The sequence below is a fragment of the Sus scrofa genome, chromosome 14 (genome assembly GCF_000003025.6).
Source record: "Sus scrofa isolate TJ Tabasco breed Duroc chromosome 14, Sscrofa11.1, whole genome shotgun sequence".
Taxonomy (NCBI): domain Eukaryota; kingdom Metazoa; phylum Chordata; class Mammalia; order Artiodactyla; family Suidae; genus Sus; species Sus scrofa.
Genome location: NC_010456.5, coordinates 30,024,368 through 30,047,204, shown reverse-complemented (window position 1 = coordinate 30,047,204; position 22,837 = coordinate 30,024,368). Strand labels below are relative to the sequence as shown.

The window sequence follows — 22,837 nt, the reverse complement described above, 5'->3', positions numbered from 1 at the left end:
GCGTAGGCCTCAGCTCCAGCTCTGATTTGACTCTTGGCCTGGGGAACTTCTACATGTTGTGGGTGCAGCCAAAAAAAAAAGCATTATTAAAAAATTTGTTGGAAATGGAGAAGTTTGTGTTGATATGGCTGATAGAAAATATTTTAATAATAATTGTTCTTAAATAGAAGAGAGAGAAAAAAGGAAAGATGAGTTACTTGATATCGCAAAGTCAAAGCAGGAACGCATGAATGCAGAACTGCACAATCTGAGACAGGTGGGTCCCAGGTACCTTCTCTATTGAATGGGAAACATTTATAAACTAACATCAAATTAGGTTAAGTGTATGCCTGGTGATTTTGCTTATGGTGCTTTTAGAATCCTAACTACATTAAAGGTATATCATATTAACCTAAAAGATGGTTCTTGCTTATGGTAATGAAAGGTGAGAAGATTAGTTATATTAACAAGTCTCATTATTAACATGGGGAAGCTAGAAGCAAACATATTTAGCGTATTACCCATCACTATTTGATCTGTTTTAGCATTTGAAAGTGCCAGTTGTCGCTTTACTTTTCTTGTTGCACTTGTATTGATTTATCAATATCCGCTGCAGATTTACGTAAAACAACAACGTGATCTGCAGTTTCTTAATTTCAATGTGGAGAATTCTCAGGAATTAATACAAATATATGACTCAAAGATGGAGGAATCAAAGGCCCTGGAATCCAGGTAATCTTAGTAAGATGCTATTAATATGATCTTGTATTTTTTTCCATCATGCAGTCAATATTTGTTAAGTATCTACAGTGGGCTAGCACTTACTACTGTTCTCTAAAGGGTAGGGAATAAATTAACGTGAGCTAATAACTATCACTATAATCCTAGGTTGTAGTAGGATGTGATCTTAGAGTTATTAGGAGTTCCTGTCGTGGCTCATAGGAAATGAATCTGACTCAGATTCCATCCCTGGCCTTGCTCAGTGGGTTAAGGATCTGGCATTGCTTTGAGCTGTGGTGTAGGTCACAGATGGGGCTCGTGTTCCACATTGCTGTGGCTGTGGTGTAGGCCGGCAGCTACAGCTCTGATTGGACCCCTCCATATGTCGTGGGTGCTGCCCTTAAAAAAAAAAAAAAAAATCGTAGGCATGATCTTACTCTAGCCATTTGATAAAATTCATTAAACACAGTATCTATGTGTCTGTTAGGCAGAAGGCTTTGAGCTAAAGTAGAAATTACAGAAATGAATCATTTATTCATTCATTCAGTATGCTCACTATTTTAGGAGCTGGGCTAGGAATAGGGGAAATAAAGATGTACAGGGCACGGTACTTGCCTAAAAGAAATAATGCCAAAGAATGCAATAAATTACAGCAGTCGAAGTTCAGCTAAGGGCGATCTCTGCTCTTAGCTTGATTTTCCTGTTTTCCTTGTTAATAGGAAACATTTACTACTCTTGCCTATAACAGGCAGTGTATGAATTCAGTTGTAAAGCTAGAATATAAATACATGAGGTGTGGTTTAATTTAACAAGCATGTAACTGTCCTACAGTTCAATTTAATCCACTTCTCCAAGTAGAAATGACACAGGGAGTTGTGGAAAGGAACAGGAATTCAGGGAGTTCCCCACAACTGCGCGTAAGGTCAGAAGCCTGGCTGGGAGCTGCAAGATCCTTTCCCCAGGGAGAAGAGTTCAGGGTGGGGGTGGTTAGTAGTTGCAGGGAGGGTTGTAAAAAGCAGCTGTTTCCACAGACAGTGTGACTGGGGACTCACCAGAACTTGCTGCATTTGCTGTACTTTTTCTTCGAAGTCTTTTTCTGGGCACCGTTACACTATTCTGTATCCAGCTGCAGCTGCTGCTAATAAACCAAACCAACCCAGCGTTCTCTCGCAGGCAAACCCCCTCACATATTGGCCCTTCCTTTTGGCACTTCATTTCCCCTGGGAGGTACCTGGGCTAGATGACCGAGGCTGTCCTTAAGAATGTAAAGTGGCTTAGCCCATTCTTGAAGATTGCATCAGAATCACACAGATTAGAATACCCGAACACGTGTGATATGAAAAACCGCAACAGATGATTTATTAAAGGGTTATCACATTTTCAGTTCTGTTTTGTGCACATGTGTCATTTTTACTTTAGACCAGCTTTCAGTCTGTAGCTACATAAGAATCCAACAGATGAATGGGAGCTGGTCAAGAAAACAGTGTGGTAAACACATTTGGCACTTTACAGTTTATTTTTGGACCTTGAATCTCCACTGCCTTTCAGTCCTGCCTTTACCTCCATTAACTGTGAAACTAATGGAATTAAGAAGAGAAATAAGAGATAATCAACCAGTATTTACAGAACGCTTAGTATATACTAAAGGCTGTCCTAGGTGATAGGTGCCAGGAAGATTAATAATGCCTCTACCTGTTAAAAATAAAAGTCTATGGAGGGAGTTCCCGTTGTGGCTCAGTGGTTAACGAATCCGACTAGGAACCATGAGGTTCCGGGTTCGATCCCTGGCCTTGCTCAGTGGGTTAAGGATCCAGCGTTGCTGTGAGCTGTGGTGTAGGTTGCAGACGTGGCTCGGATCCCGCGTTGCTGTGGCTCTGGCGTAGGCCGGTGGCTACGGCTCCCTTTCGACCCCTAGCCTGGGAACCTCCATATGCCTCAGGAGCAGCCCAAGAAATGGCAAAAAAACCAAACCAAAACAAAACAAAAGAGTCTATGGAGAAGACAGGGTATTCATATGAAACCATCAGTGAATGATATAACAGGAAATTTGCTGTCTGATTCATTAGATAATATAATCAGTGAAATAATGACTTGCAATATGGATGATAAGTACAGTGGGCATTAAGGATGGTAAGAGGAGAGTGGGTCTGTGGGCTTGGTGATCAGAAAGACTTCCTGGAGGAGGTTGGGCTAAAATCGGGCTCTGAGGAATATAAAAATTCTACCTTGTATTTTCAACTCAGACAAATGGGTCTTAGTAGAGTTTAGCACAACTGATAAGGTTTGAGTGAAATATTTAGGATGATAGTATCATATCAAGTATACCTTATAACTTCTGTTTTTTGTAATGCCACCATAGCAGAGACATGTGTTTATCAGACCTTGAAAATAACCACCTAAAAGTCGATTTTAAGAGGGAGAAAAATCAGAAGTCACTGGTTAAGGACCAAAAATTTGAGACCACGTCGGTTCAGCAAAATAGGTCAGACAAGAGCTCTTGTGATGTATGCAAAGAGAAGAAACTACAGGTTAATACTTCATTTGGGGGGAAAAGTGTAATTGCTATCTCATCTCTGTTTGCAAAAGACTTAGTGGAGAAACAAAAGTCTTGGTCTTTGGGAGCAAAAATCCAGACTGAACCAGAAAACACAAGTACATTTTGCAAGATCCATGCAAAATCACCAAAAGGTAATGGAATTGGGGTTCAGAATGAAGAGAAACAACTCTCAGAGACATCAACGTCTGTATCAGACGAAAAGTGGCATGACGTCAGTGTTTACTTGGGCCTGGCCAACTGTTCTGCCTCCAAACAACCAGAAAAGCTGGATACCGAATGTCACGATCAGCTGGAGAGGTCTAGAGTCTCCTGTTGCCATAAAAATGAAGCCTGTCTGGATGAAAGTGACATGTGGGAGTCCAAGTGCTGCCACCCAAGTAACTTTGTGATTGAAGCCCCTGGCCACATGTCTGATGTGGAGTGGATGAGCATCTTTAAGCCTTCCAAAGTGCAGAGGGTTGTTCGCCACAAATCCGTGTGCACTTGTGCCGAAAGTGCCAGTGGAACCAAATATAACTCCTCCACCAGGTTAGTCAACTTTCCTGTCTTGGTAAACACCCAGGAAGCCAGCTTAGACATATCAAGGGGGCTACAGTAGCCACTTCAGGCCGACCATTAGAGGGAAAGCAGTATTTGCAAAGAGAAATTGCGCTTAAGACAAGCCATTTCCTCTTTTCATCACAGCCTAGGCTGTTGAGTAGTTTTTGTTGGTGGTTTTTTTTTCTTCGTTCTGTTTTGTTTGCTTTTTAGAGTCACACCTGAAGCATATGGAAGTTCCCAGGCTAGGGGCCCAATCTGAGCTGCAGCCACTGGCCTACACCACAGCTCGTTGTCGCAACACAGGATCCAAGCCGCATCTGTGACCTACACCATAGCTCACAGCAACGCCAGATCCCTGACCCACTAGTGAGCCTGAGAATCAAACCCACATCCTCATGGATACTAGTTGGATTCCTTTTCGCTGTGCCACAACGGGAACTCCTAGGTTGTTGAGTTTTTGATGGTGCAAAGAGACTGTATTAGATTCCAGTGAGAAGTTTGCACCTAGGATAGCTTCTGAGGCAAAGGTTTTGCCTAAAAACAAAGCCAGTTGTCCCAAGCTGAGCAAACATGTTTTATTTTAAAACAAATGGGGAGGTCACTTTATAGAATAGAATGCTGCTCTGGGGCATTCCTCACCCAGGATCCTTTTGAATTGATAAGCTCTTCCTTTCATGTCCAGATTACATTCCCAGACCCCAGATAAGAAGTTCTTTTTGCCCCCATTGGTTTATTTATACATCTAACTGCTTTGGCCTTTGTGTTCACCTTACCTTTCCCAAACTTATTTTTTAAAATCATGCAAGAGAAAGAATAATTGTATTTAATAAGGTGGTAAAAGTTATTGGGTTTTTTTTCTTGTCTTTTTTGTTGTTGTTGTTGTTGTTGTTGTTGTTGTTGTTGTTGTTGTTGCTATTTCTTGGGCCGCTCTCGCGGCATATGGAGGTTCCCAGGCGAGGGGTTGAATCGGAGCTGTAGCCACCAGCCTACGCCAGAGCCACAGCAACACGGGATCCGAGCCGCGTCTGCAACCTACGCCACAGCTCACGGCAACGCCGGATCGTTAACCCACTGAGCAAGGGCAGGGATCGAACCCGCAACCTCATGGTTCCTAGTCGGATTCGTTAACCACTGCGCCACGACGGGAACTCCAGGGTTTTTTTTCCTTCCAGATGTATTGGGATAATATCTGACCTACTGTACTGTGTAAGTTTCAGTGTACAGCATAGTGATTTGATTTAAATGCGTCTTGAGGAGTTCCTGTTGTGGCTCAGCGGAAACCAATCTGACTAGTATCCATGAGGACGCAGGTTCTATCCCTGGCCTCACTCAGTGAGTTGGGGATCCAGCGTAGCCCTGAACTATGGTGTAGGTCACAGACACAGCTCAGATTCCTAGTTACTGTGGCTGTGGTGTAGGCCAGCGCTATAGCTCCAGTTCCAACCCCAGCTTGGGAACTTCCATATATCTCGGGTACAGCCCTAAAAAACAAAACAAACAAACAAACAAACAAAAAAGGCATCATGAAATGATAGCCACAGTGAGTTTAGTGAACATCCATCATCCCATATAGATACAAAATAAAAGAAAAAAATATATATTTTTTCCTTGTGATGAGACTATTAGGGTTTACTGTCTCAACAACTTTGATATATAACATACAGCAGTGTTAATTATATTAAACATACTGTACATTAAATCCCTAGTTCTTATTTATCTTATAACCAGAAGTTTGTGCCTTTTGACCACCTTTATCCAACTTTTTTTCTTTTTTTCATTTTTGGTCACCCCACACACCGAGTTATACGGAGTTCCCTGGTCAGGGGTCAGATCCAAGCTGCAGCTGTGGCAACACTGGATATTTAACCTGCTGTACAGGCTGGAGATCAAACCTGCAACTTGGTGCTGCAGAAACACCGCTGATCCTATTGTGCCACAGCAGGAACTCCCCCAACTAGGTATTTTTGTTTGTTTGCTTTTTGTCTTTTTAAGCCACACCCACGGCATATGGAAGGCTAGTGATCGAATCAGAGCTGCAGCTGCCGGCCTCCATCACAGCCATAGCAATGCCAGATCTGAACTGCATCTGCAATCTACACCATAGCTCATGGCAACACAGAATCCTTAACCCACTGATCAGAGCCAGGGGTCAAACCCCATCCTCATGGATCTGGTTGGGTTTGTTACCACTGAGCCACAACGGGAACTCCCCCACTAGTTTCTTTAAGAGAAGAAAATGGATTTGTTTTTAGCATATACAGTCTGTAATAAAGTATACTGTAATAAGTTAGTATTTAGGCTCATCTTATTAGAATTACTGAATCTTGTAGTTGAGTGGCACTATACTAATGTCTGCTATTTTTAGAGAAAACCTAGCTCTTTAATCTTAAATTATAGAAAAGGTGAAGTTTCTATATTGAGAGCCTTATTTTAATCACCATATTGACTTTCATAGGATTTTATGGTTTTTATGGAACTTCCTTCCAGGAGTTCCCACTGTGGCACAGGTGTTAAGGATCTGGTGTTGCGGCCGCTGTGACATAGGTCAAAACTCCAACTCAGATTGGATCCCTGGCCTGGAAACTTACCCTATGCCTCAGGGTGGCTGAAGAAAGAAAAATAAATAAATACATGCAAGAAATTTAAAAGTAGCTTTACAGTTTTCTTTCAAGGCCCTTTTTACATCCTTGGCATGAAATAACTCACATGACTCCTTGTCCTGCCAGCAGAGACACATGCCAAGTCATCGCATGACAAATATGTGATGCAGTAGAAAAGATAATTGTGTTTTCTTATTTTTTCCTTAGATTATAAGAGCTTGTGTACCTGCTTCATTATCTGACAAAACTTGGCGTTTATACCACCGTTCCATCTAACAGAGAGGGGTTTACCTGTGGAGGGAGAAGCCTGCTCTGCCTTGGTTACCGGGTCCAGGAGGCAGAGGCTTCCAGGGCCTCTTTTGCTGTTATCTCTGCTTTGAGCCCAGACTTGAATCACATCCCAGAAGCTTAGCTACATGTGTTTGTTCTCTAACTACCAAGAACTGATAGAGAATTAAGGATATTAACAACAGTGCTATTCTACTTTCACAAAAGGACTTCTGAAAAACCATTAACATGAGTTCCCTTGCAGTGAAGTAGGTTAAGGATCCAGCGTTGTCACTGCTGTGGCTCTGGCTGCTGCTGTGGCACTGGTTCCCTGGACTGGAAACTTCTACATGCCTCAGGTGTGGCACCCAAAATTAATAAATAAAAATTTAAAAAATAAACCATTAACAAAAATTAATCTTACAAATCAAAAACCTAAAATCTTTTTTTTTTTTTTTTTTGTCTTTTTTGCTGTTTCTAGGGCCGCTCCCGGGGCATATGGAGGTTCCCAGGCTAGGGGTCTAATCAGAGCTGTAGCTGCCAGCCAACACCACAACCACAGCAACGCTAGATCCGAGCCTCGTCTGTGACCTACACCACAGGTCACAGCAACGCTGGATCCTTAACCCACTGGTCGAGGCCAGGGATCGAACCCGCAACCTCATGTTTTGTAGTCGAATTCATTTCTGCTGCGCCACAACGGGAACTCTGGAAAAACCTACAATCTTTACATGTTTAACCTTATACTGTTATTTTTTTTTCTCTTATGGATGATGCTGTCCCTCAAATCTTTGCTTTTTTTGGGGGGGTGGTTAGTAGGAGGAGGGCAATTCTCTATAGTTACCTTTTATGGAAGAATTTTGACTTCTTATTGTGAAGGGTGTGTATGAATTTATAATACTCCACACAAATATTCACATCTATAATATTCTATTCAAATTGAGCTGCTTCAGTCAAAAAGAAAGAAAAAAAAATTTTTTTTTTTTGTCCTGTTGAGATACTTACAAGTTTGAGTCTTGGTAACACATAAGTTTGCTATTATTTCAAGCTGCCTGTCTTTGATGTTGTTCACAGTGAGCTGATTGCCATCCAGCATTCCCGCTGTTTGGGTTCTTCCCAATCTGCCTTAAGAGAGGATGACAAGTTGAGAGAGACAGAGTCCTCTTCTGATAAAAAGAACTCACCTAAGATGTTGTTAATTAACAAAGATGCAGCATTGCCCAGTGAAAAGGTTTGTATTTCGCCTAGAAATACCCAGCTTACTCAAGCAAGACTTTTCCTCGAGCATCCTTTTCATTCTCCTGTAGCACTAATTGTTAGCATGCTTCATTTTGGCTATTCTTCAGTTTTCCTTTCTTTTTTTAATTATAGGACTATAATTATATTTTTTAACTGAAGTCATAGTTACTTACCTTCTGTTTCCTTACTACTTTTTTTTTTTTTTTTTTTTTGGCTGGGCTCACAGCGTGAGGAAGGTCCCAGTCCAGGGATCAAACGCACACCCCAGCAGTAACCAGAGCCACAGCAATGATAATGCTGGATCCTTAACCTGCTGAGCCACTAGGGAACTCCTTGATTTTTTTTGTTTTGTTTTCATTTTTAAAGTTTTATTAAAATATTATTGACTTACAGTGTTGTGGTAGGAACGCCTTGTTTTATTTTTTGTTTCCCTTCTGTTTTCTTTTTCTTTTTTTTTCTTTTTAAGGCCACACCTGCAGTATATGGAAGTTCCCAGGCTAGAGGTCAAGTCGGAGCTATAGCTGCTGGCCTACATCACAGCCACAGCAATATGGGATCTCAGCCACATCTGCAACCGACACCACAGCTCATGGTAACTCCAGATCCTTACCCACTGAGCAATGCCAGGGATCAAACCCACATCCTCAGGGACACTATGTCGTATTCTTAACTCAGTATACTTTAGATTAGCTTCAGGTAAGGTGTCCCTCAGGCGCTCCAAGTGATTAATATATCTTTTTTTTTTTTTTTTTTTTTTTTGGTCTTTTTGCCTTTTCTAGGGCTGCTCCTGCGGCATATGGAGATTCCCAGGCTAGGGGTCCAACTGAAGCTATAGCTGCCGGCCTACACCAGAGCCTCAGCAACACGGGATCCCAGCCACATCTGCCACCTACACCACAGCTCTTGGCAACGCCAGATCCTTAACCCACTGAGCAAGGCCAGGGATTGAACCCACAACGTCATGGTTCCTAGTCGTATTCGTTAACCACTGAGCCACGACAGGCACTCCGATATATCCATTTTTAATAAATATTTTAAACACACAAAAAATGAAAAATACAACAAATGAGTATGCACACCTACATTCAGATTTAATATGATTCCATTTTGCCATATTTGCTTTATTTTTCAAGTTGTTAAAGAGATAAAATGTTACAGGACAAGTCCATGGGCCATCCTGTCCCTGTCCCTTACCCCTACCAGTTAACCCTGAAGCTGCTTCCATACTTGTTTTATGATTTTACTCTGTAAAAGTGTACACTTAAACATTGCATACTCTTGTTTTGTGTGTGTTTAAAATGTGCTTAGGAAGTTCCTTTGTGGTGCAATGGGTTAAGGATCCGGTATCGTCACTATAGGGCTTGCGTCATTGCCATGGGGCAGGTTCAGTAACTGGCCTGGGCACTTCCACATGCCACAGGCACAGGCAAATAATAATAATAATAATAATAAAAATGTAAATAAATGATAAAATGCTATCTATATCCTTTTGCCACGTGTTTTCCAACTTTATCAGTATTTTGTGACCTTCATCCATGCCCAACTTGCGGACCTCCCTCTTCATCTTGACTGTTGACTGATGTGCAGTCCATTGACTGAATCAACCACAGTCTGTCCACACCCCTACAGACAGGCCGGGAAGTTGTTTCTACTTTTCATTATTGTGAATGAGCCAGCATCTCCTCATCATGAACAGGGTCCTCATCACAGTCCTTTCATAAAGAAAATAAGTTCAAGTAAACTTAGTTGCTTTTGGTGATGTTATTTTGGGAAGTATCTGGCTCTGAAATCAAATCGATCTGGGTTCAAATCCCCATTTTGCTTTGTCTTAGATCAGTGACCTTGGGAAAGTTATTTAATTTCTTTGAGCCTCCGTTTCTTCACCTGCAAATGTGCAATGACAACATCACAGTTGCTTGGTTTAAATGAGATGTCGTAGGGCCTGGCCCCTGATGGGTGTTTGATGTGTGTTAGTTCTCTTTGTTAAAAACTGACCATAGCAAATGTTGACTAGAATCAGGAGCAACTGGCCCTTTCATTCACCCATGTTGGGAATGTAAATAGTATAGCCACTTTGTTTTTTTATTTTTATTTTTTTATTTTTATTTATTTATTTATTTATTTTTTGGTCTTTTGTTGTTGTTGTTGTTGCTATTTCTTGGGCCGCTCCCACGGCATATGGAGGTTCCCAGGCTAGGGGTTGAATCGGAGCTGTAGCCACCGGCCTACACCAGAGCCACAGCAACGCGGGATCCGAGCCGCGTCTGCAACCTACACCACAGCTCACGGCAACGCCGGATCGTTAACCCATTGAGCAAGGGCAGGGACCGAACCCGCAACCTCACGGTTCCTAGTCGGATTCGTTAACCACTGCGCCACGACGGGAACTCCTAAATAGTATAGCCACTTTGGAAAACATTTGGGTTGTTTCTTTTAAAGAACTACTTTAAAAAAAAAGCTAAATATACACCTACTGTATGACCTGGCTATTCGAATCCTAGAGAAATAAAACCATACATCCACACAAGTACTTAAGTAGCTTTATTTGCACTAGCTAAAAAAAAACTGGAGGAGTTCTTGTTGTGGCTCAGTAGTTAATGAATCGGACTAAGAGCCATGAGGTTGGGGGTTCAATCCCTGGCCTGCTCAGTGGGTTAAAGATCTGGCGTTGCCGTGAGCTGTGGTGTAGGTTGAAGACGCGGCTACAGCTCCGATTAGACCCCTAGCCTGGGATCCTCCATATGCCATGGGAGCGGCCCTAGAAAAGGCAAAAAGACAAAAAAAAAAAAAAAAAAAAAAAGAAGAGAGATGAAAGTATGTAAAGTATGTAATGCATTTGTATAAAATTCTGGAAAATGCAACTAATCTCTGGTGACAGAAAGCAAATCATTAGTTGTCTGGGAATGGGGAGAAGGTACTCAGGCAGTAATTCCATAGGGGCATAAGTGTGGTAAATGGAGGAGGGGTAAATTAGGCATTTGGGATTAACAGATACACACTACTAATGTAAAACAGATAATCAACAAGGACCTGCTGTAGAGCACAGGGAACTCTACTTAATAGTCTGTGATAACTTATATGGGAAAAGAATCTGAAAAAAATGGATATATGGATATAACTGAATCACTTTGCTGTACACCTGAAACTAACACAACATTGCAAGTCAACCATACTCCATTATAAAATAAAAATTAAATTAAAAACGTGACCCTTGGAGTTCCCGTCGTGGCACAGTGGTTAACGAATCCGACTAGGAACCATGAGGTTGCGGGTTCGGTCCCTGCCCTTGCTCAGTGGGTTAATGATCTGGCGTTGCCGTGAGCTGTGGTGTAGGTTGCAGACACGCCTTGAATCCCACGTTACTGTGGCTCTGGCGTAGGCGGGCGGCTACAGCTCCGATTCCAACTCCTAGCCTGGGAACATCCATATACCTCGGGAGCGGCCCAAGAAATAGCAAAAAGACAAAAAAAAAAAAAAAAAAAAAAAAAAAAGTGACCCTTATTCATTGTGGGGACAGTTTCATGGATTTGTACATATGTCAGAACTCATCAGATTGTACACTTCATTGTACAGTTGTGTGTCCACTGTGGAAAACTCAAAGATTGTACACTGTGGAAAACTTTTTACACAAAGTTGAAAATTAAACAAGAACAAACAATCTAAAGCATATTTCCACATATTTTTAAAAGCTAACAGGCCATTAGTTTAGAGTTACATTTTGTAAGTATTTTGACATGGTCACGAAGGCCTCGGCAAGTTGATTTAAGAGAGGTAAACAATGCCTAGGATTCTTTTATCACGTGGATATTACTTAATTAGTTGTGATAAGTTCTATTTAAGTGGAATGATCTAGCCAAGTAGGTTCTAAGAAGGAACAGAATTTGGCTCTCCTGGGATTTAATGTCCTACTTTGACCTGTAATACCTAAAGTCAAAGAAATATTAATGAAGCGTTATTTGTATTTGTCACATTCCATTTGTGAACATGCACAGGGAAAAGTGCTTCTTGATTTCACGAAGGCTAACGTTGTGTTGTCTTTGCAGGATGACTTTTCACCCACAAGTAAGCTTCAGCGTTTGCTGGCAGAATCTCGTCAAATGGTCACTGATCTGGAACTGAGCACTCTGCTCCCCATCAGCTCTGAGAATCTCAGCACTGGCGCCAAAAACGTACGTGGTTCCTATCCTTTTGACCACACCCCTGGTGTGCAAATCCTCCAGTAGCTGTGTGCAAACCTCACTCTGTTAGAATGAAAGTGTCTATGTCTCTCAGGGCTGCAGGTAGCACGTCGGTTTTAAGGAAGAAAGAGAGAGCCATACGCAAACATTACCACGCCCACACTTCCTCTTTCCAATTATCTGGGCCAATGCATAGAAATTCCAGGGGACTTTTCAAAAACATTTCAGTATAGAAAATTTCAAATACAGAAGTAGAAAGAATACTCATAATCACAAAGCTTCAGTGACCCTCCGCTTTCTTCTGTTTCTGTTTTAACCTCCCCCATCCATACCTGTTTTCTTCTGAAACATTTTAAAGCAAATCTTGGACGTCCTATCTTTTTGCTTATATGTACTTCATTCTGTATCTCTAACAGATAAGGACCCAAACAAATGAACAGTAAATCACTGGAGTTCCCGCCCTGGTGCATTGGGTTAAGGATCCCACTGCAGTGGCTTGGGTCGCTGTGGAGATGTGGATTCGATTCCCAGCCCAGTGTGCCACAGTTGCAACCTACACCACAGCTGTGGCAATGCCGGATTCCTTAACCCACTGTGCTGGACTGGGGCTTGAACCTGCATCGTGGCACTGCAGACACTGCACCTCTTGTCCCACAGCGGGAACTCCTTCTTTCTTTGTTTTTAGTGCTGTTCATTAAAGGAAACATGGGTCATTGTCCTGTAAAATTTCCCACAACCTGGATCTTGCTGACTCCATCTTCACCGTCATTTCACACAGTCATCTATCCTGATAAACTCCTGTAAACTAGTATTTCCATCTAGCGACTTGATTAGACTTGGGGTCAGTTTCAGTTTTTTGTTTGTTTTGGCACAACTCCTCATGGATGATGCAGTCTACCTCCTATTCCATCATATCTGGAGACCCTCATATCTGGTTGTCCCACTTTTGTGGGTTGTTTTTTTTTTTTTTTGCTTTTTAGGGCCACACCCATAGCATATGGAAGTTCCCAGTTGGAGCTACAGCTGCCGGCCTACACCACAGCCACAGCAACACAGGATCCGAGCCCCGTCTGCATCCTACACCACAGTTCATGGTGACGTCAGATCCTTAACCCACTCAGTGAGGCCAGGGATCGAACCTGCAACCTCATTCACTCCTTTTTTATTGCTGAGTAGTACTCCATTGTATGAATAGACTACAGAATGTTTATTCTCATGTAGATAGGATATTTGGGTTGTTTCCAGTTGTGAACTAATACAAATAAAACTGCTATGGACATCTTTACATTAGCTTTTTTTTTTTTAAATGGACTTACATTTTCATTTCTCTAAGGTGAATACCTAGAAGCAGAATTGCTAGTTCTAGGATTTAACTTTTTAATAAACTGTCAAATCATTTTCCAAAGTAATTGTACCATTTCACATCCCTACCAGCTGTGTTATGAGAGTTCCAGATGCTCCACATCCTCACCTAACCTTGGTTTGGTCAGTCCCTTTGATTTTAACCATTCTGGTAAATCCAAAGTGGCTCATCACCGTAAATCTCCTTGCCGTTTAGTAATTTGCATTTTCCTACAACCTAGTGATGTGCATCTTTTCCTATGCTTATTGGCCCTTCATAGATCTTCCTTTGTGAAGTCTCTTTAAGTCTTTTCCCATTTTATTTTATTTTTTTGTCTTTTCTATGGCCCCACCCATGGCATGTGGAGGTTCCCAGGCTAGGGGTCCAGTCAGAGCTGTAGCCACTGGCCTACACCACAGCCACAGCAACGCCGGATCCTTGACCCACTGAGCGAGACCAGAGACCAAATCTGCAACCTCATGGTTCCTAGTCGGATTGTTTCTGCTGCGCCACAATGGGAACTCCAGTCTTTTGCCCATTTTAAAATTGAGTTGTTTCCTTTGTTATTGAGTTATAAGAATTTTTCATATAGTCTAGACACAAGTTATTTTTCTTTTGTCAGATATGTAATGAATTTTTCTCCCAGTTTATCACTTGCCTTTTCATTATCTTAGATGTGTTTCGAAGGGCAGAAATTTAAAATTTTGTTGAAGTCCAGTCCATTTTTTTCTTTTTTTTCTACATGGTAGAAAAGGTCTGTGGTTCATCTTGATTTAAATTTTGTGGATGGTGGGAAGCAATGATCAGTGTGCATTTTTCTCCATACAGATTCAGCTCCGGCATCATTTGTTGAAAAGACTGCCCTTTTTCTGTTGAATTACTCTCAGCAACTTTGCTGAAAATCAATTGACTATATATTCAAGGGTCTATTTCTAGACTCTCCGATCATTTCCATTGATCTCGTTGTTCTCCTTACACCAATACCACGCTGAATTGATTATGTAATGCTATAGAAAGTCTTGAAATCAGTATTGTCTTTGACTTTCTTCTTCTTTTGAAAAATTATTCTGGCTAATCTAGGCCCTTTGCCAGGTCCATAGCAATTTTAGAATCAATTTTTCAATTTCTATTTTTTATTTTTTTATCTTCATTTTATTTATTTAAAAAAATTACTATAGTTGGAGGAGTTCCCGTCATGGCTCAGTGGAAAGGAATCTGACTAGGAACTGTGAGGTTGCAGGTTTGATCCCTGGCCTCCTTCAGTGGGTTAAGGATCTGGTGTTGCCGTGAGCTGTGGTGTAGATCACAGATGTGGCTCAGATCTGGCGTTGCTGTGGCTGTGGCGTAGACCGGCAGCTGTAGCTCCAATTAGACCCCAGCCCGCGAACCTCTATATGTCCTGGGTACAGCCCTAAAAAGACAAAAAGACAAAAAAAAAAAATTATAGTTGATTTACAATGTTCTGAATTTTCCAATTTTTAAAAGTACAATCTGGGCAGTTCTTTTTTTCACTGCTCTGGCTCTGGTCACTTCTACGGTGCAGGTTCAATCCCTGGCCTGGGAACTTCCACATGCTGTAGGAGTGGCAAAAAAGAAAAAGAGAAAGAACCTGAAATAAACATTGCAACTCTCATTTAAAAAAAAAAAAAAGCATACTCTGATATTGTCTGATTTTGTGATTTCATTGAATTTAGATTAATTTAGGAAGAACTGTTATCTGTGAACAGAGTATATCTCCATTTGTTTAGATCTTTCTTTTCTTTGGACCATGTTTTGTGATTTTTATTGTAGGTATCTTTTGTTAAATTTATTCCTAATATTTTGTTTATTGATGCCATCATATATCGTATTTTAAATTTCATTCTCAAATTGTTTTTTGGTGATAAAGAACTATAATTGCTTTTTGTAAATTGCATCTTTGCTTAATTCACCTGATATTCAAGTAGATTTTCTTAGGATTTTCTATGTAGACAGTCTTGTCATTCATTTGTGAATAAAGAGTTTCTTGAAGTTCCTGTCGTGGCGCAGTGGTTAACAAATCCAACTAGGAACCATGAGGTTGTGGGTTCGATCCCTGGCCTTGCTCAGTGGGTTAACGATCCGGCGTTGCCGTGAGCTGTGGTGTAGGTCATAGATGCAGCTCAGATCCCGTGTTGCTGTGGCTGTGGTGTAGGCTGGCAGCAAAAGCTCCAATTAGACCCCTAGCCTGGGAACCTCCATATGCCGCGGGAGCGGCCCTAGAAAAGGAAAATAGACCAAAAAAAAAATTTATTTACATTGTGTCAACCACACTTCACTTATTATCTCATTTAATCCCCTCCCCTCCGGTGGAGCCTACTGTTACCTTGTTTGTTTGTTTTTGATTTTTAGGGATTGAACCTGCAACCTCATGGTTCTTAGTCGGATTTGTTTCCCATGAGCCACGACGGGAACTCCCTTTTTTTTCTTTTTTAAGCTATCTCCTCCAAACCCACCTAGCTAAAACCTCAGTAGGCAGTGTAATGGATTAAAAAATTGATTCTTCTTGATGACCAGTGACCACTGTCTTTACACAGGGCTCACCCCGAGGTCTATATTAAGCTGACAAAGACCCAGTTACATCTGGGCATTAGCTGATTGCCAGAGTTTAGCCATAACACACACAGTAAAGCCAACAGAGCATTCCAACTATGGAATTAGAGACAGAGGGGCCCCACGCATGAATGGGAAGTCAGTATATCTTTGCTGGGTGGATGGTTGGTGGCCGTATGAAATTACTCTCCATTGCATTTCATTCATTCCCTAAGGTCTTTTAAAGGCATTTCTGCTGTATTTGTGTATTGTCCTCTTAAGCATTTTCTAATTGTCCTATCCTGGGTACTAATTTGGGAGTTGTTTTGTAGAATGTGGAAGTCTCAGAAGAATCAGCTGAAAAAAATACCCTTCTCAGTAATTGAAGAAAACAAAAGCCAACCTCAGAATTCATTGTGATCATGGGTAAGTCACCTTTCCTTATCCCACCTTGTATCTCAGTTGATATTTAATAAGTAACTTAGGAACATTGATAATGTGGAGTCACGGCAGGCAATGCGTTTGTGTAACCTGTAATCCTTTCTCTTTTGCTTGACCTATTTATACACACCTTCTAAATTTAATCAGAGGAAAAGGTCAGTTACTTATAAGAGAAATGCAGATCAAAAATCCTTATTCTCACTACCCAGAATTTTAAATCTAAAAAGTGAATACACATAGATTTTAAACTCAGAAACTCAACTAACATTGCAGCATTTCATCTGAATGTCTGTCTGGAAAGAAGGCTTTCAGTGGGGTTTCAAGACTTATAAAAAGGCTTATTGACCCAGTAAGCACTTTCCTGATTTGTGTTTCCTTCTGTCAGACCTTTATTTCACATGTAAAGTTGCTTTAGAATCCAGGTGGTGTTGTTTTTTTAATTGACGTGTAGTTGATTTACAGTATTGTGTTAATTTCTGCTGTACAGCAGTTATTCATATATATATATATATATATATATATATATATATAATCCACTTTGATAAGATAAAAGGCAAAGTCATTTCAGTTGTTTTCCATTTAAACATAGGGGAGCATTTTTTGGAGTTCCCTTCGTGGCTCAGAGGTTAACAAACCCAAGTAGGATCCGTGAGGTTGCAGGTTCGATCCCTGGCCTCGATCAGTTGGTTAAGGATCCCGTGTTGCCATGAGTCGTGGTGTAGGTCACAGATGCGGCTTGTATCCTGTGTTGCTGTGGCTGTGGTGCAGGCTGGCAGCTGTAACTCTGATTTGACCCCTAGCGTAGGAACTTCATATGACGTGGGTTCAGCCCTAAAAAGGAAACAAACACACAAATAAGTAAATAAATAAATAAACATAAGAGCATTTTAATTTATTTATTTTTATTATGATGATGATGATTTTTGGTCTTTTTAGGGCCACACCCACGGCATATGGAGGTTCCCAGGCTGGGGGCCAATTGGAGCTACAGCTGCTGGTCTACACCACAGCCACAGCAACACCAGATCCGAGCCGCATCTGCGACCTACACCACAGCTCATGGCAATGCCAGATCCTTAACCCACTGAGCGAGGCCAGGGATCAAACCAGCAACCTCATGGTTCCTAGTCAGATTCATTTCTGCTGAGCCATGACGAGAAGTCCTTTTTTTTTTTTTATCTTTTTAAGAGCATTTTTAAAACTGTGAAAGCGGTGGACTTAAGTAGCCCTCTCTCTATCTCCCTGTCTTCCATTCTTACTCTTTGCTCAGATGTTTTCACATTTATAATATTTTGCATGACCTTATTTTGCATAGAGAATCAGGATGTGTACTTAATTTTTTAAAGACTAGGAGTTTACAGCACACTATCCAGTGCCCACTGATTTTGATTTTATTAACCCTGTTTCCTTCCTGCAGAAGCTGATTTCTCATCCATGTGGAAGGCAGGAAGCAGACATCAATACCTAATACTTAACCTTGCAAACAAAAAGAGGGTTGTAATCCTTCGTAAGCAATATTTAATACCAGAGAGGAGCAGAAACTGAAAGTTAATTTTCAAACATCTATATTTTGTTTGTTTTCAGGTTAACCATTTCCATGTGTAAGACATATTTTTCATGTATAAGAACTTAGCCCTTATTGTATATTATGTATAATATACAAACTTGGAATTATGCTAAGAGAGAAAAAGGTTCTCTGTGAAGATGCAGACGACAGTTAAATACTAGAAAAATCTCTTTAAGAGTATGAGTATCGCATGGAGGATCCTTGCATAGAAAATGCTGTTTTAACTATCTGATTTTTTTAAGCCTGTGCATACGTTTAAATTATAGCCAGTAGCTTTCCAGAGTTGGTTCCAAATACATGAGAAATGGTACTGTCTTGCAGTTTTACCCCTGAACTTTGCTGTGTAAATAGATTTAAAATGCTATAATACAAAATATGTTTAACTGAAAACTATCTCCTGGGTTACGGACATTCGAGGTCCTTCTGTTCCAAAAGCTGAGCAGAGCCCCATCTTGTGTGGGTCAGTAGCAGTCCCATCAATCTATACAAACAAAAGCTTGCTGGAAGATCAAGTTTTATACAGATTTTTTTTATCATTAAAGACTAAAACATTTCGGCTTTAACTTATAAAAGTATTTGATTTTTTAAAGGATATACTATGTGCCTCTGTCCCTTCTAAGAACTGATCAGCTTCAGTCAATAAAAATATTTTTAATAATGAAAATAATTTTCTTTGGTTTCTTTTTATTATGCAGGGGTGAAATAAGGAGAGTTAGTCTCTTGAAACCAAACCTGGCAAGTTAATTTCCTCAGGAATGGGAATGTATTTTTTTTAAGCCATTGCAGATATCAAAGTTCTATTGTGCTGTATAAATGCCCCTTTGTTAAAAGGTCTCAGTGCTACTTCAGAGATGATTTTCATGAGAGTGGAAGAGCCACCTCGTTTAGCCTTTTTAATTAGGGTGCTGAAAAGAGAAATCGGGTGAGGTTTGGTTCCGTTCTTTATAAATGCCTGCTTTCTCCCCCAGGCCAGGCGGGCTTGTAGAGAGCACGACTGGAAAAGGTATAGTTGATTCTGAACTATTGCCTCTCAGTTAGAAACCTGAAATGTCCCTGGAGAAGCTGACTTTCACTCTGAGAAACAAAATGTTAAAATTTTCCCCTAGTCTTTATGACAGGTTCATGGCGGCATGTCAACTTGGAAAGAGAACAGTGATTAGATGCTAAGTAGAACAATTTGAGGGAACTAAAGGATTTGAAAAGAAGTCAAAACATACTTTGCATCTAAATGTATTGTAGCTCAGAAGTTTATAGTGTCTGCAGCGCCTCTTCTTACCCTTCCACATTCTTGTGAATTACAGCACATGCAGTTGAAAAATGGAAACCTTAATATTATCAGTTTATCTCTCTCAACCTAAGTTATTTAGATATGTGAGCAATTTCTCTTAAAAAGAGGCAGCCTCAGAATGTTTGAAAGGGTTGCAAGATAAAACTAGATCTGAGCCTTAATATTTTGACATCAACATTCTTTCGTCCTAAGAGGAGGTAACTAAGTTGACCTCTAACTTGCCTGCCAGAAATTATCTCAGCCATCATCAAGAGACTGCTGTAAGTGTACTTTCAGAGTTAGTGAACAGATCTGCTAAACAGAAATAGAAATATCTCCAAAGAAAGAAATTCTGAATCTAAATCATACATAAATACCTAAAAACAGTTTTACTTAAAAAGTACTAATAGAATGCATGGGCTTGAGAGGCTCTATGGGGCAAGGTTGGTTCATTTCAGGAACATGGCTGAGGTTTGGAACCTTGTGAAATGCTGCAGCTAATTGATGCTGGAGGTTCTTTTGGGTGGCTTTGACCTGCGATTTTCTTTTTCTGGTTAGATACCTGTAGTTCTATGCCTGTCTCAAAATTATGCACCTTTGTTTCTCTTGAGCCATGTAATGACACTTTTGTTAGAGACCATTTCAGGAAGGTTCATAGGCCTTAAACAGAATCATAATAAATTGAAAAAAAAAAAAAAAGGCAGAATCATCTTAGCTACAGCTTCACACATGATTGGGAACAGTGAATAAGATCAGATTAAGAAACCAGACACATTAATCAGGACCACAGCTGACAAGGTAGGTTAAAAACCAGAATGATCTTTGAGAGGAGTTTATCAAATGAGGACACAGTCAGTCCTGCAAATGATGATTTCTGGGTTCTCAGCCAAAAGCATGCTCAAGATAGCTAACAAAAAAAGGCAAAATAATTTGAGCGCACACTAAGTATTGCTTTGCTGGCCGCTGGAGACAACAACAGTGAGCAAAGCAGACTCAATCTTTGTTTATAGTCTAGTGGAGGAGACAGAGCTTAATCAAATAATCATAAATAGGTCATGAAAAACTGATAAGTGCTATGAAATAGAGCTTTGAGCTACTGTGTCAGCATGTAACAGGAGCACATAGGTCAAGGGCAGAGGGTTCAGGGCAGTGACATCTGAACTAAGCTGAAAGATGAGTAGATGCTAACTAGCAAACAGGAAAAGCATTTCAGACAATGGTAACAGCATGTGCAAAGGCCCTAGGGTGGTAAGGAGCATGACACATTTTTGGACCTGATGGACTAGGATGGTGCAAGATGGAGTTGGAAAGAGAGGTTGAGGCTATGTGTCATGAGGCATTGTTGGGATTGCAGCACCATCATTTTAGTAAGCCTGATGATGGAAACTCTCTGTCTTCTTGGGTTTTCCTTGAAATCAGGTCTAAATGTTTTGCCTTTGTGATAGCCTGGGGAAGCATTAAACAGGCTGGAGATACACCAACATGGCACTCTGATTCTGACCACAAGGAGAATCTCAGCCAACCAGTGACAGAGCCAGTAATGGAACCTGGTCTCCTGTCGGAAGGTGTTCTGAGAGGTGAACTTGACAAATTAAGAGTGGGGAGGCTTGTATCCTTGGGTCCCCAGGAATGCTCTTTCATAAAACTAAGCTATATGTTGAAGGGTGTTGAATTACGGAGGGCTCATTTTTTCAACTCCTTCATTTCATTTACTGGACATTGCTAATGCACCAGACACGCTGCTAGGCACTAGGGGTATTTAACTGAGTAAGACAGGGTGGTCCTTGCCCCCTAGCAGCCTGAAAATCTTCCCTACAGACAGAGTACAGTTCATTAGAGATGTTTTAGCCAAGTGCTCTGGGACCCTGACAATGTTGAGTACAGCACCTGCCACAGTATTAAACTCTTTTTTTTTTCTTTCTTTTTTTAGGGCCGCACCTGTGGCATGTGGAGGTTCCCAGGCTAAGGGTCAAATAGGAGCTACAGCTTCTGGTCTATGCTACAGCCACAACCATGCCAGATCTGAGCCATGTCTTCGACCTACACCACAGCTCACGGCAACGCCAGATCCTTAACCCACTGAGCGAGCCCGGGGATTGAACCCGCAACCTCATGGTTCCTCATCAAACTCATTTCCACTGCACCACAATGAGAACGCCAATAAACTCTTTATTATTGGAAAGAGTGGTAGTTGGTTGCTGGTTGCTGTAGTAGATGTTCTAGACCCAGAGGAGTTGTTGCCTGGTTTAAAAGAAGATGCTGTGTGGAGTTCCCGTTGTGGCGCAGTGGTTAACAAATCCAACTAGGAACCATGAGGTTGAGGGTTCAATCCCTGGCCTTGCTCAGCGGCTTAAGGATCCGGTGTTGCCATGAGCTGAGCTGTCACAGACGTGGCTCGGATCCTGTATTGCTGTGGCTCTGGTGTAGGCTGACAGATATAGCTCCAATTAGACCCCTGGCCTGGGAACCTCCATATGCCGTGGCTATGCCGTGGCAGCGGCCCTAGAGAAGACAAAAAGACCAAAAGAAAAAAGAAAAAAAAAAAAAAAAAGATGCTGTGTTAAGAGTGAAGTTCACAGGATAAGTGCTTTTGTTGGGTGTGGAAAAAGGAGCCTGGGAGTACTATGGCACCACAGGTCACTGTAGCAGCTTGAGTGCAGCCAAAGGAAAAAAAAAAAGTTTGGAGCCTGCAAGTTCCTTCACTGCAGGGCTTATTTCCACCACAGCTATTGATTATGGTATTGATTATGAAATAATACATGTAAAGGATTTAGCCCAGTGCCTAGCAAATAATAAGCATTCAGTAAATATTAGCTATTGTTCTTCTAGTAAAGAGGCTTTTCAGTGATTGGAATTAGTAAAGCAGGGTTAATTCCTCTCCTTAGGGGAATGAGAGGAGAGGCTTGTCAAATACATCTTTCACATTCCCGGTATCAGTTCTGGGACTAGGCAGTGAGGAACCAGTGAGGTTACAGAATAGACAGGTAGACAACCTTCAGGGTACTGTCTCAAGGGGAGTCTTTAGTACCTATATTGGGTGACTTCATACCTATATTCTGAGAGGAAAGCTGAGGGTAGCAGAAACAAAATAACCATTTGAAAGCAAACACTGTGATTTTTTTTAAAACTTAAGTCTTGTGGACCAATAATTTAAAAAGCAAACCAGTAATAATGTTTTTAAAAGTCTCACACCACCTCCTGTGTCATCTGTTCATGCAGTTTGATGGCCCAGCTCTGTGGTTCAGATCTGACTGTGGGCTGCCCCAGCCCTGCCTCAGCTCTGGCAGGGTGTCTGCCTGCGGAGCCTGCAGTCTCTGAAAATTCATCCCACAGTCCCGCGTTGATAACAGTTGCAGTTACATTAGCGATGCACACAGAGTGGACAGCTCAATTGTATGCATTTGACACATAAATATAGGAAAGAAAAGATGTCTAGTTGTGCTTCCATTGAGTAGATTCACTGGCTCTAGGTTTTGTCCAGTTAACCAGATCCGACTTACTGAGTTTGGGGTGGAGAGTGCGCGTGAGGAGAGTTGAGCGATGGCTAGGGGTGTGGAAGGGCTGGGGCCCCCTTCGGACCTGTGCCCAGG

The 22,837-nt window shown here is 41.2% G+C and overlaps 1 protein-coding gene across 10 annotated transcripts in view; it reads left to right on the top strand.

Annotated features, from left to right (window-relative positions):
- CCDC62 (coiled-coil domain containing 62) overlaps positions 1 to 18,644 on the top strand; it is a 38,078-nt gene extending 19,434 nt beyond the window's left edge. For 9 of the 10 annotated variants that reach the window (XM_021074080.1, XM_013982800.2, XM_021074075.1 and 6 more), the window contains 7 exons: positions 168 to 256; positions 596 to 711; positions 3,059 to 3,784; positions 7,738 to 7,894; positions 11,946 to 12,071; positions 16,305 to 16,398; positions 17,831 to 18,644. In XM_021074080.1, coding sequence (XP_020929739.1) covers positions 168 to 256; positions 596 to 711; positions 3,059 to 3,784; positions 7,738 to 7,894; positions 11,946 to 12,071; positions 16,305 to 16,358 — 1,268 coding nt within the window. In that variant the 3' untranslated portion in view covers positions 16,359 to 16,398; positions 17,831 to 18,644. The remainder of the gene's footprint in view (positions 1 to 167; positions 257 to 595; positions 712 to 3,058; positions 3,785 to 7,737; positions 7,895 to 11,945; positions 12,072 to 16,304; positions 16,399 to 17,830) is intronic. The other variant, XM_021074081.1, reaches the window with a different exon arrangement.